At 38.0% G+C, this 18541-nt stretch overlaps 1 protein-coding gene across 1 annotated transcript; it reads right to left on the bottom strand.

Annotated features, from left to right (window-relative positions):
* Positions 1-3980: 3980 nt before the first annotated feature.
* On the bottom strand, positions 3981-18221 carry SRP9 (signal recognition particle 9). The gene is made up of 3 exons (XM_053712610.1): positions 18067-18221; positions 5550-5618; positions 3981-4773 (listed from the first exon to the last, which is right to left on the bottom strand). Exons 1-3 carry the CDS (start codon positions 18136-18138, stop codon positions 4654-4656), a joined length of 261 nt encoding a protein of 86 aa, XP_053568585.1. The 5' UTR covers positions 18139-18221; the 3' UTR covers positions 3981-4653.
* Between the last annotated feature and the right edge of the window lie 320 nt (positions 18222-18541).

Below are 18541 nucleotides of genomic sequence, written 5' to 3'. Positions count from 1 at the left end.
TTTTTTTAAATCTCACTCCCCTTCTAAAGCCTTCTCCAATTGTCTAGCCATTATCTCTCATTCAGGTGCATTTGATCAGGACTATAAAGATTATACTCCGGTACCAAAAAAACAAAAAAAAAAACAACAAGGTCTCTAAAAACCCAAAACCCTCCCTTAAACTCCACTGGCTTTCTGGTGTAGCATGTTGCACAGGCAATATCTCTGAAAATACTACCTTGGAAGTAATTTTTTTTTAGGCTTGCTTCCTATTTCTCTAAACTAATTCTCCAGAACCCTCCAACATCCACTGATTATGTCATTGGTACCAATATGAACCATGACAGTGGAATCAGTTACAGTCCTGACAATTTGCCCATTAGAATAGCATCATGCTGAACCCGAGCACAAACTGTCCAGTTGTCCTCTAGAGTCCCTACCACCAGAACCTGTCTAATCTTTCCTGCATTCTGGATGCCATGCATACTAGAGGGGTTGTTCTCTCAACTGTTAGAGGGGACAGCTTTCTCCAGCACTGCCAATTCTGATCTGACACTCACATCTTAAAGGGACAGTATACTCGAGAATGTTTGTTTAACCCTTTCCGGTCCTATAAATTTTGAATAAGTGCGCCAGCAGGTCTTATTTATTTTAATACCATCAGCCTTAGTGATACAGATGGGAAAGTGTGCAGTGTCATTTTATTATGGAAAAGTGTGGATTTATTATGCTATGTGACACATCACGCACACAGTGCCAGATCCCTTGCACACAATACAGGGGGTGTAGCCTATCCATCTGTCAGGGTTGGGCTGCCAGGCTCCTCGCTCCCAGCCTCTCATTTCTCCCCATTCAGTACAGCAGGGAATCTCTGGCTGATGCCGATTGCTGAGCCTGCTGGCCGGTCTATGCTTGGGTTGTTCCGCTTTCCCCCCCAGCTTCCTGCAGTGGTCCCGGTGCCTGCAGGCGGGCGTCCGTCTCGTACCAGTGATCAGTGCAGAGAGTCACATCTTGCCTAACTGTGGTGCTGTACACCGATCACTGGGAATATATTCGGCAGTGGACCGCTAGCTGTAAAACCCTTTGTCAGATATTTTCCGACATAGGACCGGAAAGGGTTAAAGAGATAGATCATCCCTTTCTTATCCATTGCATAACCAACACTTATATTAATATACTTTTTACCTTTGTGAATACCTTGTATCTATGCCTCTGCAGCCTGCCACTTTATTTCAGTTCTTTTGACAGACTTGCCTTTTAGTCAATTAGTGCTGACTCTTGAGCACAATGTTATCTATATGGCGCACATATGAACTAGCACCCTCTAGCTGTGAAAAACTCAAAATGCACTGAGATAAGAGGTGGTTTTTAAAAGCCATATACATTAACATGGGCCTACCAAAGTTTAGCTTTCAACAAAGAATACCAAAAATGTAGGGCATTTAAATTATTCAAAGAAAATAGTACAGACTCAACATTCCATATTTATAAGGAATGTAACAAAGCAGGCAAAAAAGCAATCAAATAAGCCAAAATTGAAAAATTAATTGCAAAGGATTCTAAGTCAAACCTTAAAAAATTCTTTAAGTACATAAATAGCAAAAAAAATCTAATAAAGACAATATAGGTACATTAAAATATGTGGAGGGTAGCATAATTAACAGTGACAGGGAGAAGGTTGAGGTACTAAACCAGTTTTTTTTTTTCTTCAGTATACACAAGAGAGGAACCATTGGATGATACTTTGGAACAAAATAGAACATGCCAGCCCTTACCATTAACTGGGTTATGTATAGAGGATATAAGGAACAAATTGGATAATATTAAGGTAAATAAAACTCGAGGCCCAGATGGAATACACCCAAGGGTGTTAAGGGAACCTCTACTCTTAATTTTTCAAGACTCATTATCCTCAGGCATGGTACCCAAGGATTGGCGTAAAGCTGATGTGATGCCACTCTTCAAAAAAGGGAAGTAGGGATGATCCAGGAAGCTATAGACCAGTTAGTCTGACATCAATAGTGGGGAAGATATATGAAGGGATTACATTAATGAGCATATTCGTGTAAACAAGATTGTGAGTTCTAATCAGCATGGTTTTATGAAAAATAGATCATGTCAAACTAATCTAATTAGATGTGAAGAAGAAAGTAAAAATATAAAGGGAAATGAAGTGCTATACTTAGATTGTGCAAAGGCATTTGATACAGTGCCACATGAGATTAATGCACAAAATTAAGGGACTGGGAATAGATGAAAATGTTAGCTCATGGATAAATAACTGGAAGCAACGAGTAGTAGTAAATGGATCATACTCAGATTGGACAAAGGTAATCAGTGGAGTCCTTCAGGGATCAGTACTGGCCCTGTTCTTTTTAATATTTTTATAAATTACTTGGAGCAAGGATTAAATAGCAACATCTCTATTTTTGCAGATGATACTAAGTTAAGTAAGGTCATTTAGGTCAGAGCAGTATGAACTTTCATTACAAAAGGACCTGCAAAAATTTTAAATATGGGCAAGTAAATGGAAAATGAGATTTAATACGGGAAAATGAAAGGTTCTTCATTTTGGAAGTAAAAATAAGCGGGCAGCGTATTATTTAAATGGGACAAAACTTAGCCAAACACAGGAGGAAAGGGATTTGGGGGTAGTAATAGATAGCAAGCTAAAGATGGGTGCACAATGCAGGGCAGCGGCTTCAAAGGCTAATAAGATACTAGCATGTATTAAAAGAGGCATTGATTCAAGGGAGGAAAGCATAATTCTGTCACTATATAAAGCCGTGGTAAGACCTCACCTTGAGTATGGAGTGCAGTTCTGGGGACCGATTGCAAAAAAAGATAATGCAGAACTAGAAAAAGTTCAGAGAAGGGCCACAAAGCAAATAAGAGAATTGGAGAATGTAAGCTATGAGGAGAGTCTAGCCAAACTAGGTCGGTTTTCTTTAGAAAAAAGGCACTTGAGAGGTGACATAATTACTTTATATAAATATATTTAAGGCCCATATACAGAGATGGCAGAAGCTCTGTTTATTCCAAGAAAATTGTTTATGACAAGAGGTCAAAATTTAAGGTTGCAGGAAAGGAGATTTAAAGAAACGTTTTTTTTTCACTGTAAGAGCAATAACTTTGTGGAACTCATTACCAAAGGAGATAGTGAATGCCAATACCCTAGATACATTTAAAAATTGTTTGGATACATTTCAGTCTATGAACAAAATTCATAGATGATTGCTAGTATTAAATGGGTCACCTTTTAGTGGGATTATTCAAGCTTAACTGGAGCTTTTTGTAAGTATTTTAGATTTGTATAGGTTGAACTTGATGGACTTCGGTCTTTTTTCAACCTCATCTACTATGTTTACCAAGAGAACAAAGCAATTTTGATAAAAGTAAATGGGAGAGTTGTTTAAAATTGCATGCCCTATCTAAATCATGAAAGCTTAAATTTTGACTTGACTGTCCCTTTAAACTAACAAACTTGTTAGTATAAACAATACCAGGATTGGGCAAACATCTCCCCTTCCCTTATTGGACATATCTCCTCCCACTTTGTAAGACATCCTCACTAAACTCTGCTCAGTGAGCAACATCTTCAAGGTTGTCACCCTGCCTCAGTGCTGCAATTCGCTTCTGCAAGTCTCCAAATTAACATTCTAGAGATGCTACTTGCTAACGCAGGTATGCAGCCTGGAACAAATGTTGCAAGCATACATCCATACACGAGTCAAGTCCCCAAACCTGCTAACACTCATAATATACAAAAGAGCAATGACTGTTTTAAATACAAAAACAAATCAACTAAGGTTTGCAGGCAAGGACCTAAACGAAAGAAAGAAAAACACTATTCATCATATTCATTCAAATATCTTCAAAAAACAAAGAAAGAGCTAAATATTCCCCAACAATTATGAACTGTAAGTATTAGATGTAGAATGTATGTCTCCCACATTCTATACAGATCTCACAGAAAGCATTCTAACTGGTACAGACAAATATTCATTTTGTTTTAAATTTTATTAAAATATTAACCCTGTTTCCAAAAAGAAAATAAACTGCATATTTCCTCCTGATAGGCAGTCAGGGTATAATAATATTTATGTGAGCAGACACACACATTTGGCTTTATTGTCTACACAAGATCCCTTCTTCTTGCTCTGCATATACTATAAAAACATTGTCTTAGAGTCTTCAAAATATAGAACACATTTTTAAACCATAAACATTAAAAGTTACTCAAAAAACAGTTGGGAGAAAAAAACAAAACAAACCTATTTAGCATGTGTGTAAAGTTTTGTGCCCACTTTTGAAGGGATTTTCCAGAAATAATGTTTATGAAAGGAATCCTGGTAAATAGTTTTGTATAAGGTAAAAAAAAAAAATAATAAAAAAAAAAAATTATATATATGTTGCCTTCCACTACTTATTTGGGAAGAATGAAATCTGTCCCGAGATTTCATTGCAACTCCAAAAATAAATAGGCTTTCAACTGAAAGCATACGTTTTATTTCTAGTAATGATGTTGTGTATAAATAAAACACAAGAAGCTGCTCCTGACATTTCTAGTGTCCGGTGTTAAACTAGGAGCATCTTATTGTCCGATTGCTTTCCCAATGTCTTCTTTTATTCCTCATGCTGTTTGCTGACCATTGGGCAAGTTCTGCTTTAGTTTCAGTCTGTTTCCATGGCAGCACTGCGGGATTCCCTTGCAACCATTAGTCGCATCAGCTGACTGTGGAATTTCTCAATCTTCTTTACATCCTGAGCTTGATCTGTCTTATACAGTAAACACTAAAAACAAAAAGCAAAGTGAAAGACACATTTACACTCATACCAGTTGCAAGAGTTTAATTGGGCATTATAGTTTACTAAACCATTGTATATGGGGAAATTAATGGGAATACAAAATTTGCAGTGAACTTTCATAATTTTTTTTTTATTTTTTATTTTTTTAAACCCTCTGTTTAAACAAAGGGCCCCTAAGTAAAGTGATGTGATGCAGTGCAGTTTTTTTTTCCTACTTCCATGCAATGTAGGGGTCACATTAAAACAGGGCACACTATGGAAGCCTGAATGAATATATGTCCACTTCTGCATACTGGCACATGAACATTAAAGTACTTAGTAACGAATACTTGTCAAGGAATGACTGATTATATACTAAACCACAGCAAACATTACTGAACCGAAAAATTAAAAACCTAGGTATTAAAAAACAAACAAACATTGAATTGGTAGTCTCCCCAAGACCTTTTTAATGGGTGCACCACTCAGCTAAAATGTTAGTCAAAAATAAGTTAACTAATATTAACAATTCAATGTTTATAGCTCATATCATTAAATACATTTATGCTAAATTATGCAATTCATTTGTGCTTTGGATAGCAGAAAAAGTTAAATTAGAAAGCCCCCACATGACATGGCTACTTTATAATGCCACCCAGTGGGAAAATATTCTGTTGAGAACACAGATTGTCCATTTATGGCATTGTATGTTTAGAAGTGACAAGGCCCTTAAATTTCTGTCACTATCTAGATTTACATGTTACATGAAAACGTCAGCTTACCACAGCATCATCTGTAACTTTAATACAAAGGTTTCCATCACAGTGTCTGTATTTGAGCACTACACGGACCTGTCAAGAAAAAAAGTTTAATTATTATAAAAAGCTTATCCGATCACCATTGTGCAACAGCAAAATGAATGTCGCATGTATTTCCAAAAGTTTACAGAAGTGAATTTAAAAAAAATAAAATCTTCACACATTGCAATAAGCTTTAAACAAACTTATCAAGAGGCGATTTATGCATAAAATCCCAAAGCTAAACAGATCTAATTTTGTAAAAGACATCTCAGGTGGGGCATCCTTGATTCTGTGGAGTGATGTAGCAGGATTCCAGTTATGTATAGCACTTTAAGGATGTGAGCTGAAATACAGAGAAGGTTTTTAAACAAAAATGTGTGTGATTCTAGGCAGGATTAAAGCAAAATGACAAACACGTCAGTTGGTATCTGTGTAGAAGCAGACATAACAATTGTTATTGTTTAAAAAGTTAGATAATGCCTTTACTACCTATTTCCCCAGCTTTGCACAGCCAACATTGTTATATTAATATACTTTATATTTAAACCTCTAAATGTCTGCCTGTTTGTAAGCCACTAAAGACAGCCTCTTATCACATGCTTTTTTTTTTTTGCTTTTCATAACAGACGACTGCTAGTTCATGTGAGCCATATAGATAAGATTGTGATCTCTCCTGTGAAGTTATTGTTTTAACTAGGATATACTGTATGGAATAAATATCCTTTGAAGGAGTTGCGGATTGGCTGGGATATTTACATGCAGAGTGTGGGACTGTATTATGTACAAAGAAGTGGTCCTGAACTTTGAAAAGACAGTTAACAGCTACTGAACCTCAAAAAGTGGAAGTTTCTAAAGCCAAAGTCCATGTGTGCCAAGTGATTTCACTGCATAATTTTGTTTAAAGATACAATAAAGTCAAAATTAAATTGCCATGCTCTATCTGAAACATAAGTGAACAATTTTCCAATTTACTTCCATGATCAATTAGCATCAGTGATTTTAAATGCGCACGTGCTGAGGCACCAGCTCCAACTGAGCATGTGCCAGAGTCCAGTGTATACATATGAATGTGGTTGGCTGAGGACTAATCCTAGCACATGAAACAGTGGGCAGAGAAATTAAAACAATCTAAAATGTATCAGAAAAGTCTGTGGATTACACAATTCTACAGCATTTAATGGTTCTTTAATTTTATCGTTTTGAGTAATTTCACTGTACTGTTATCTTAATTATTTTTATTTGATTACTACTTATAATTAGGGTTGCACCGATACCGATACTAGTATCGGTATCGGTACCGATACCAAGTACTTGCATGAGTACTTGTACTCGTGCAAATGCACCGATAATTAAACCGATACCTCCACTTACTACCCATATGCTATCTTGTGGTGTTTTTTTCAAACTGCATGTTCCCATTTCATTTAAAGCTGGAGTGGAGACTAAACTTTTACTGTTTACTACTGTTCTGCCAATACAAATTGCTCTTATTTCTATTATTGTAGGAGAGATCACTGTACTGCGTTCAGACAAACACCTGAAGTACTAGGTAGTTAAAACTGAGATTTCCAGCTCTGGCTCTAGTGTGAATAGTTGAACCTCCTTACTGATAGCAAAAACAGACTTATACCTGAACATGCAGAGATGCTTCTGTTCTGTTCCTTAAAAAGAACTTGCCACTAACTTTTGAAAAATTATTCTAATTGCTAGATTGCCTTTTATAATGCAAGTTCTCATCTTGCACAATTATGTTCAAAACATACTGTACTCTGAGGAACATCCTTAGCTTATATAATTGCAGGAAGAGTACTCATAGGAAAAATAAAGCTAAGCCCAATGAACACTCATCCTGCAATTATAGGACTAGATTTAGATTACATTTGATTGGTAAGCTTTACCAATACTCTGTTCACATTTCCAACTCCATAGCCTTTAATGGAGTAGGAGGTGTAATGAGAGCATTGGTAAAGCTTACCAGTCAAATGTAATCTAGCCCATAGTGTTGTTCACCATGATTAAACAGTATTCTGTTCTATTTTTGGTTGGTTGCAATTTTATATTTGTTATTTATTGTTGTTAATATATTTTATTGTAATATTTTTATTTCTAAACATGTTCTGTGAACTTTGTGACAAATAAAACCTGTTTTATTGGGGGGCGGAGACAGCTCTTAAGGAGAGTGGACGTGTTCAGAGCGAGCTCCTGCAAACTTGAATATAAAATACAGCTTACTCATGATCTTAAGTGATCTTTTATGAATCTATGTAGATAATTTCCCTCAGGATATTTACCCATAAAGATCGCCCACAAACAACGATGAAAGAAACCAAGAAATGGCGGGCTGAGGATTGAGGCCTGACAACCAGTCTATGGCGCTGGAATAGATTACTTCCTCTGGCGGATCAAACTTATCTTTTTTGCAGCATATGTCTAGCAGATATAAAGCTTATAAACCTGTGGACTCCATGGAGAGAGGGACTTTGTTGTCTGTCTGGATGAGGGAGAGGATGGATCCACAAATTTGGTCGTCGCTAGCCACATTGGAGCTTCGCATGGCTGCACAGTTTGCCTCTCTCACCCGATGCCTCTCTTCTGACAGAGAGAACTCTCTAGCGGCCCCAGACGATGATCTTATCACAACTGCTAGCCAACCGTCGGAAGAACGTGACCTACAATACAGAGGTCCCCCTTATGAGAGCACAGACGGCGATAGCAGCGCTATACCTACCTTTCTTGAGGTCTGGTGAAGTTTATCCTCGGCCCGCAACCCTCCAGACCTTTGAGATCTCCTCTGCTCCATCTCCCCTTAGTGCAGCCTCACATTCTATGCTAAGTCCGTGGCAGCCGATCGCAGTTGGGCTGGAGGTCGATTGCCCCACTACAGACCTCATAGGGAACTCCTGCACGCCCAATTCGAGTGAGGTGAGTCCTGAGATAAGCTGCTGGGGATTTAACTCCGCCATGTTGGTCTTGCAGAACTTGCGCACCAGTGAGCACACTACCTATTCTGCGCCTCCACTTTCACAATTAAATTGGATCCCTCAGCCATTAGCTCCAATAGAAGCACCATATCAAGGCCTGGTCTTTCACAAAGCCCTTTTGATCCGGGTGGTAGGTCCCATAAGCCATCTGACTACTAGATAGGGTCGGATAGTATGTACATCCTGCAGATAGACTGATGACTGATTTACTACGGACCTAGTTCACAGAGGTTACTCCTTCACTCCAGTATTACCTATCAGATACTCTAATGAGAAGTTAACAGGAGTGATCCCATTCCTCAGCACGCTTTATCTATTTTTAGTTCAACCTTAGGGTGTATTCAAAGTATTTAGGGCTGCAGATGCAATACTCCATAGGTGTACTGATGATGGCATATATGGGAATATATCGCTGGATTACAAACACAAGCTCCCCGTGACAAGTGCACACTGATCATAGCTTCTAAAGGCTGATACAAGAATGTGTGTACACGTTTCTGGACTACTGAACTGCAGCTCCGTTAAAATATGTTTGTTTGTTTTTTATATTATTACACCAGCTAGCTTCCTCTTACAATAGTAAGCAGTGCTCTATTTAAAGTTTTGTATGATTAATATTCTACCCAAGTTTTCTGCCTACGTGCTGTTGTGATTGATCCTACCAAAGTCACTAATTGTTTCTATGTAGGATTCCCTACCGTTATCCCTAAACCCATCTACTAACAGCTGTCTACACTGATGTAGGTATTGAATGTTACATGAGCTTGACATTGCTGACTTATGTTTGTAAATACTATTCTATTTGCTTTAGTTCTGTTTATCTCTCCTCTTAGACTACTCCTATTTAATATACCTAGAATCCCTAACCGGCAGATTGCAGTACCCCTAATACAGTCACCTTGTCCTTGGGGTTTGTGGTGTTGCCTATATACTATATATTCAAACTGTGTCTGATAGATATGTATATGACTATTACCTATAGCTTGTTATACCTGGATCTTACCTTAGGTTATCCCATAAGACAGTCTATCTTAATAAGCCTGAGTGAGGTTAGCTTTATATCATTTCATGCTTCATACAAGAATATAAATTACATGTTCTTCTCCACTGTCAGTGTGGACCTTTTATTACTGGAGATAAAATATGACAAAAAAAAAAAAAAAAAAAAAAAAAAAAAAAGGAGCAGCATATATATTGTATTGCACCTATGTTTTTTTTACTAATCTAATTTCAAATCCGTCCTATTTGTACTACCCTGACTACAGATCTCTGGAGCAAAGTTTGTGTATCTCTATATTGCGCAGTAGTATTTCTTCTGAATTAAACTAACCCATTTATAGTCTACTTCCCATCCAGTCTCATTAAGATTCCCCCTCTCCTTCCAGACGGACTTTAAAGGTCCAGTAGCTCCCTTATCCATCCCACGTCCCACCCTAGAATATATCATTCCATCTCCCAGTTACTATAGATACTGCCGGGCCGTGCTAACTGGGAAGGCACGGCTCGGCATAACTTGATTTTGGTTGGAGATTTATCAGCAGATACATGTCTATATTCACCTCCGATATACTATACAGCTATTGCTAAAGGCTCCGCCCCCCCCTTATTACCCCCCCCTTATACTGAGCGGCTCTTGCCCGCTGAATTTCCCCCCCATATATTCTGACCCAAGAGAGGCCAGACAAAAGCCAACTCCCTACATCATACCGCTATTAGCTCATAGAGCACCGTCTACATCAGGGTAGGGACCATTAAATATACTATATAAAAACTGAGGGTTTTTTTTCCGTTATGTGTTCCAGACACTCTTGCTCTCTATAAACTACCTTGCACTTTATGTTCATGGTTTCAGGAATATTGTTTTATCTCATGTTAGTAGCTAATTTCTGCTAATTGAACCTGATGTATCATTTAATAACGATTCTCATTTGTATACATCTGCCACAGCATTGGTTTGAATTTAGTGACATTCATAATTGTGATGTTGGTTTTTCAATGCTTCAGTTTCAGTTTAATTTCTATATGAGAAATGTATGACCACTCTTCTCGTTTATGATCCGTGCCTGGACACATTTTCTGTTTTGTGATTATTTTCCATTACCTCAATAAAAAAATATTTAAAAAACAAAAAAAAAAAAACCCTGTTTTATTATTTCATAATGTCTTTTGAGCTACTGTCCTTCATAATTATAAAGAAGGAATCTTAAATAATTAGTCTGTATTGTGCTTGGCAAACTGTCATATGACATAAAAAAAAAAGTATCGGTAATTGGTATCGGCGAGTATTTGAAAACAAGTATCGGTACTTGTACTCGGTCTTAAAAAAATGGTATCGGTGCAACCCTACTTATAATGTAAAAATCTCCAGCACAAAGGCAGAGGAACTTTTGTTGATAATAAAAATCAGATATAACCATCCAGCTTTGCAAGGTTAAACTGGTAGGCAGTGGTCAAATCATGATAAAATCCTAGGAGCCAGTGGCACCCTGGCTCCTGGGTTTGTTGAACCCTGCAGGTGGGTACTGTTTAGTGGTCACTATCAAATTATATCAATATCACTTTAAAAAGAAATATAATAATAATAATAATAATAATAAAAGGTTGCTTTAGAAAGAGCCCAGTCATCTCCAGAGTGACAGCCTTTGGCTTAGACATTATGTACTAAACCATTTAATGGTTCAACCTAATGAACAGATGCAGATTTAAGAGTCCTGTAGAGCAAGTCACATGGTGAAATGCGTAACAGAAGTCATGTGTCTTACACCATGTAGCAGCAAGGAAAGATTAAAAAAGCAATTTATATTTAAATATGCTGTATCCAAAACCTTTACAAACCTTATGAAAACTTAATAAAAATACTGTCAAAAACAAATTGCGCTCACATTAGCCCTCCATTATAGACATAGGGGCATAGCTATCAAGCTCCGTACTGAGCATGAAGCCCCGTGTTTCTGGTGAGCCTTCAGGCTCGCCAGAAACACCAGTTGTGAAGCAGCGGTCTAAATACCGCTGCTCCATAACCTGTCCGGCCTGCTCTGAGCAGGCGGACAGATATCGCCAAAATTCAACCCGATCGAGTACGATCGAGTTGATTGACCCACGCTGCTGGCGGCGGCGTTGCACCGACAGTGCGGATCATGTCCGACAGACCTTTGATAAATATCCCCCATAGTCTCTGTATAAAATACACTATTTATTAAAGTGAATGTCAATTTTCATGTGAAAGTGCCCAGTTTTATTAAAAAACAAACAAACAAAAAAAACACTTAAAAAACAGGGACACTTTCATTCATGAAAATTGACATTGCACCAGATTATAAAAATACTTACCTTTTTCTTCTGAAATGCTGTATCGTCGATTCCCCCACCTGCTTCTTCCTGGTTAACGTAGCCACCAATGATGAAACCGGCTTCCTCCAATCACGGCGTTGCCTCAGGCAATGATTCCCCCAGGGTGGAAGCAGTGATTGGAGGATGCCGAAATCGTCATTGCTGATGTATGAAGAGGCTTGCAACGGACTGGTGAAGCGCTGGAGCAGCTTCAAGAAGAAAAGGTAAGTATTTATTTAAAGAAAACTGGTGAAATGTAAACTTTCATGAATGTTTTTAATAGTATTTTTAAAAAACAGGCACTTATCCTTGAAAGTTTACATTCACTTTAAGCAACAAATACATTGCATCATATTGCTCAGCGCTATACTACTATACCACCTGCTACCAATTTATATTTAATCTGGCTTGCTGCCATCAGACAATAAAATGATGGTAAACTTTCCCCTTTCTATAAACAGATCCGTAATGTTAGAGATGTTTTAGATCGAATTTAATTCATCAGTTGAAATAAAGATGCTCTATAACTTGCTTTTTAATGTAGCTCTGAAATTAAAATTCCCTTGCGCTCCGCCACCCACTTCAAAAGGTTGTTGGGTTTTTTTTTGTGAGCCAACAGTTTGAACTGTTTTCCAATTGGCACTCTAGCTACAAAAAAAAAAAAAAAAAAAAAAAAAAAAGGAAGAAATACAAAATGTGTGAGTGCCGTATGGCTAGAGCGCCGATTGGAGCTGAAGAGTTCAAACCATTAGCTCACAAAAAAGAAAGTTAGAGTACTTCATTAAAACTGATGAAAAACTCCATCTAAAATATCACTAACATTTTGGATCAGTTTAAACAAAAGGGGATGGTTTACCATCACTTTAATGTCTGATTAATCAATATAGAGCATGACTTTATTGCTTAGGTCAGGCTTTGCTGCTCGTACTAATAACATGTAATGCAATGTATATACTGAGATTAGCACAGCATTAATAACTGCTCCATGTGGCTACAAAATGTTACAGGTCAGATCATCCAATAATCAAATTAACTGAGCACTAAAATCCGCCAGCGCTTTGGGCTGTAAAGTAGGTTTGTGACAAGAGAATTTTTTTTATTTTATTATTATTTAACTTGAAGGGGTGGACACATTGTATTGTTGAGGTAGTAGCTGCATTCAGCTAATTTAACATTTTTTGCACAATTTTTCCTTCCACATCACTTTCCACTATAGTGCCTAGTCACTAAAGGCTTATCCAACCTAAGAGCTGGGGCCACAATACAATTTATTCATGTTTACCTGGCTCACAAAATATTCCACTATTCATACAGATTTGGGGCCGATTCCGAATAGAGCTGCCATTATTGCCAGAACAAAGGTGTTGAGTTATAAAGGTAAAAAAAAAGAGTTATGGGGTGAGGAGCTGTAGGCTATTTACTTACTCCTGGGCACAATCAGTGTTTTAGTGTGATTTATGGCTTCCAAAGGGTTAAAGCACTACTATTTATTTATTTATTACTAGCTCTCAATGGGTTAAAGGACCAGTCAACACAGTAGATTTGCATAATCAACAAATGCAAGATAACAAGACAATGCAATAGCACTTAGTGTGAACTTCAAATGAGTAGTAGATTTTTTTTCTGACAATTTTAAAAGTTATATCTTTTTCCATTCCCCTTGTACCATGTGACAGCTATCAGCCAATCACAAATGCATACACGTACCATGTGACAGCCATCAGCCATTCACAAATGCACAAACACTTATTCTTGCACATGCTCAGTAGGTGCTGGCGACTCAAAAAGTTTAAATATAAAAAGACTGTGCACATTTTGTTAATTGAAGTAAATTGGAAAGTTGTTTAAAATAGCATGCTCTTTCTGAATAATGAAAGTTTATTTTTGATTGAGTGTCCCTTTAAGTTTGCTTGCTTTTTGTGTTGCTGGGTCCTAAGGGGTTAAAATTTAGTAACATAGCAACAAAAATACTTAACCCACTAGGACTCAGCAACACACAAAACAGTAATGCAACCCCTTGGGAGCTACAAATGCACAAACAGCTGTCGGTAAGAACTTAGTATTTGGGGGTTTAACATTTAAATCACAAAATGTTACTGTTACTGGCAGCCAAAGTGCTAAATCATAAATACAGTAATATGCATGCACCTTGGTAACATACATAATTCTTAGAAATTGTCTGTCTCTTATATTTAAGAAGTTTGCCAAGCTCTGTATTACACTATTATGCCCCTTTAACAAGTTGGAGACCTCACAGAAGTGCCCATTAAGACAGCCTTTTGCCACTTGCTAGTGTAATGAATGCTGCAGCCTGCTGTAAAATCTAGAAGTGCAGACAGGCTCCGTCTCCATAGTAACCAAAGAATTTTAATCAGTCTAAAAATAATGTACAGTAAAGGAGATTAGTCCTGTATTATAATGGCCTATTGAATTCAATTACAATAAAGGGCAGGTTATTAGTGGTGGGAATGTGCTTCCTATTTTAATGCTACTTCCCACTGAACACTGGCTGCTTGCAGCACATACTCTAACACTCACCCACACATTAGATTATGATATTCCTATGCATTTGCTCTTGTTTCACTTCTCAAACTAATCAAGTCATCCAGTGAGTAACACTACCCCAGCATTTACACAAGTGTCCATAAAAAACAAACAAAAACTTAGTTATCAAATGTTCCTATAGGTAGGGAGCTCTCAGAGAAAAGAAAATTAGTTTTATATTCAAGGTGAATATATATATATATATATATATATATATATATATATATATATATATATATATATATATATATATATATATATATATATATATATATATATATTTTCACCTTGAATATAAAACTAATTTTCTGCTATTGCTATTTTGCATGCAGTAGAGAAGAGGCCCTCAGATTGTGTAGAGGTGCCTGAGATGCGTAAGTAGGGTTTTACCAATTTCACCAAGGTGGGCTATTTATCTTTGTTAGCTCTCACCAATGCAAGGGGCCTCTTAGCAAAGTAAGCCTGGTCTTCATTCTGACATAAAAATATCTATATGCAATGGTAAACAACCAGCTATAAGGTTAGGGGAAAAAATATCTAGTCCATTCTTAAAATAGCAGATATATACTTACGTTGAATTTTGGTACATATTCCAATTAATAAAAAAAAAAAAAAAAAAAAAAGGCAAGAGGGTTAAAGACTATACATCGGTAACAGGACACAGCCTTACACATTTATCTATAGAGTACATATAATCAGCAATAGCAAGCGATCTGCTAAAAATTAAGCAAACAGGCAATAGTGACATACATTCATATAACAAATGTCATCAGTCTAGGGCTAGGTGTAAATAACAAGCTCAGCACTATATCATGCAAAGCACAGTCCCAAATCACCTGATTTAATATAAACAAAACAAATTATGACTCCTATTTTATTTCTGGGTTGCACATAAGCCAGGAGTAGTTGTAAACTTATACTGTCCTGAAAAAGTGAAAAGTAAACGTCTGTAGACATCCTCTAGGCTAAGGGCATAACCATAAAACAATACCATATGCAGGAGCCCATTGGAGTGAAGCAGCTGGCGCTGTGCACAGACCAACTAATCGATTATGAGATTCGTTGACAACAATTTTCATAATCGATTATGCCGATTAGTTGTTGCAGCTTTAATATATATACACACACATATACACACACATATATACACACATACCAATTTAAACAGCCCAAGTAACTAGACAAATTGAATATAAACACAACGCTAGTTTTTTAGCTGCAAATTAAGCATTGTGTCCTATGGCAGCAAAGGGAACCTCAAACCATCTGTGTTGCCAAACAATAGGGGAGAATGTGTCTTCTTGATGCCATACAGCACAATGTCAAAAATACAATATTCTTAAGACTCCTAAGGTCACAGGAAGCACCATATTGTGAGATTTGCCCACAAATGTTAACAATGCTGCAAAACAGGCCGAGTTCTTTCAGGAGATCCCAACAGAAATCTCTTTAGTATTGTGGTTATAGATTGGTCTGTGAGCTTGAAGACCACTTTACCAACCAAAACCAGGAACATCAGTGGGGGCATTGAAAACTGAACTTAGCTGCTGTGGGTCAGATGTGGAATGTAATTGAACTGTGAGCTAAGCACTGCCAATGGGATAATGTGGCATTTATAAAGCACCAATACCAATAATTCATTACTAAGAAAAAATATTTTCTTAAGCCAGGCAACCATTATGTCCTACTTTTCTGCTCTAAAAGACATTATGAGCTTCCGCAAAAGTGAGCAACATAGGTATAAAACTATACTTTAAAAAGATTTCAAAATTATAAATATTCAGAGCCATAAATCGAGCATATTTACAATGGGTCAGTATTTTTTAAATTAAATGTTTTTTTTTTTACACCACATTTTATCTAGGAGGAAGGAGATTGAGTAAAATATTTAAAACAAATTAAAAGTATGAGGTCTAAGTAAATTGGAGTACCTGGCCGTATTACTTCCAAGACAGTTTTATTAATAAACTACATTATATATCTTGTTTTTTAGCATCCCCCACATTGAAAGCCATTATAAATAAGTGTTAAACAGGGCATCAGCACTTAGGCCCCATAATTCTTACCTTTTCTTAGGCAATTATTCCACAAGGAAATAAGGATTTAGCTCAAGAATGCAAGAATGAGTAAGATAAGAAAAAAAGTAAATGGTAAAAGAGGTATTCTCTAAAACCATAATTATTGGGGGGGGGGGGGGGGCATTATTTCGACAGAATTGGAAAACATTTACTGCAAGGCAGGTATGCCCTCCTAGTATACTGATGCCAGCCCAACTCTCAGGCCAAGGATATTTTATTTTATTTAACTCTTCGCCGGTAAGAAATTTCCATAAAACGCGTGAAACAGGGGTTAGTTATGCATCTGAGGAAATAAAATGGTATATCATTAAACATAATTTTAGTTATAGCACTAAACACGTAATACTAAGTTGAAGGTTCAACCTGTTTTTATATAGGAACCAGCCTACTTGGACACCAGAGGTAGTGGCAAGAAACTGGCAAACTGAAAGGCCAGATAAAGGGAATGGTCAGGTCTGTGAGTTTAGACAGGGGAGAGGGCTTACATCTACAGCAGGGATAACAAACTGAAAGGCCAGATAAAGGGAATGGTCAGGTCTGTGAGTTTAGACAGGGGAGAGGGCTTACATCTACAGCAGGGATAACAAACTGAAAGGCCAGATAAAGGGAATGGTCAGGTCTGTGAGTTTAGACAGGATAGGGCTTACATCTACAGCAGGGTTAACAAACTGAAAGACCAGATAAAGGGAATGGTCAGGTCTGTGAGTTTAGACAGGATAGGGCTTACATCTACAGCAGGGATAACAAACTGAAAGGCCAGATAAAGGGAATGGTCAGGTCTGTGAGTTTAGACAGGGCTTACATCTACAGCAGGGATAACAAACTGAAAGGCCAGATAAAGGGAATGGTCAGGTCTGTGAGTTTAGACAGGATAGGGCTTACATCTACAGCAGGGTTAACAAACTGAAAGACCAGATAAAGGGAATGGTCAGGTCTGTGAGTTTAGACAGGATAGGGCTTACATCTACAGCAGGGATAACAAACTGAAAGGCCAGATAAAGGGAATGGTCAGGTCTGTGAGTTTAGACAGGGCTTACATCTACAGCAGGGATAACAAACTGAAAGGCCAGATAAAGGGAATGGTCAGGTCTGTGAGTTTAGACAGGATAGGGCTTACATCTACAGCAGGGATAACAAACTGAAAGGCCAGATAAAGGGAATGGTCAGGTCTGTGAGTTTAGACAGGGCTTACATCTACAGCAGGGATAACAAACTGAAATGCCAGATAAAGGGAATGGTCAGGTCTGTGAGTTTAGACAGGGGAGAGGGTCTACATCTACAGCAGGGATTGGCAAACACAGTAAAAAGCAGATGAAGGTGGTGCCAGACCTGTTATAGTGAAGCAGCCGAGGTACAAGAGAGACCCAGGAGAGGCTCTCAGCTTACTGTGCAGACATGAGCTCGGTAAGTGTCCTACAGACCAGTAAACAAGAGCTGGTTACTGCAGACATACGTGCAGGCTGGAGCTGAACATGGTATGAATGAAACTCAGTGCAGCTAAAACTGGAGCCTGCACACATACTGCGTACAATATCCAGCCCACACTACGTAGAACACTCTCCTCACCTTCATGGGATCGGCCTGATACAGCTTCTCGGCCGCCCGTACGTACTCTTCCCAGGCGTGGTAGTAGGGCATGGTAAGGCCGCGCTATAGGTCTCTATCCGACACTAGGAGCCTGGGATCACACATCAGCATAAACCAGGAACCCAAAGAAGCGCTCTAATTGGTTGACATGGTGACCTCTCACCAATCACAAGCTCCCATTTAGTGTAGAGCGGTAAGAACTTCCGGTGTACAGGAAATTGTAGCTCTATGGTCAGAGTGCTCGCGCTACCTGTAGTCTTTATGGTAAGTGTAATGGCCGCTACCTGCTGTCAGGAGGTGGGAATGCATGCTGGGAGTCCGCAGCGTACTAGTGAAGCACATTCAGCGCATCAGTCATCATCACACGAATGAGGGATCCACCTTAGTAGCCAATCCTGGCGTTTGTTTGTTGTCGGACGCGACACACTTGTCTCTCTGCAGCTACAGAGCAAAC

This window comes from Bombina bombina, chromosome 4, assembly GCF_027579735.1.
Source record: "Bombina bombina isolate aBomBom1 chromosome 4, aBomBom1.pri, whole genome shotgun sequence".
NCBI classification, from domain to species: Eukaryota; Metazoa; Chordata; class Amphibia; order Anura; family Bombinatoridae; genus Bombina; species Bombina bombina.
This window is presented reverse-complemented; position numbering and strand designations above follow the sequence as displayed.

Excerpts from the sequence above, each read along its gene's own strand:
- SRP9 (XM_053712610.1), bottom strand. The coding sequence starts at position 18,138 with ATGCCCTACTACCACGCCTGGGAAGAGTACGTACGGGCGGCCGAGAAG. Across the intron at positions 5,619-18,066 it reads ATCAGGCCGATCCCATGAAG|GTCCGTGTAGTGCTCAAATA; the intron begins GTGAGGAGAGTG and ends TTTTCTTGACAG. Across the intron at positions 4,774-5,549 it reads AAGTTACAGATGATGCTGTG|TGTTTACTGTATAAGACAGA; the intron begins GTAAGCTGACGT and ends TTTTGTTTTTAG.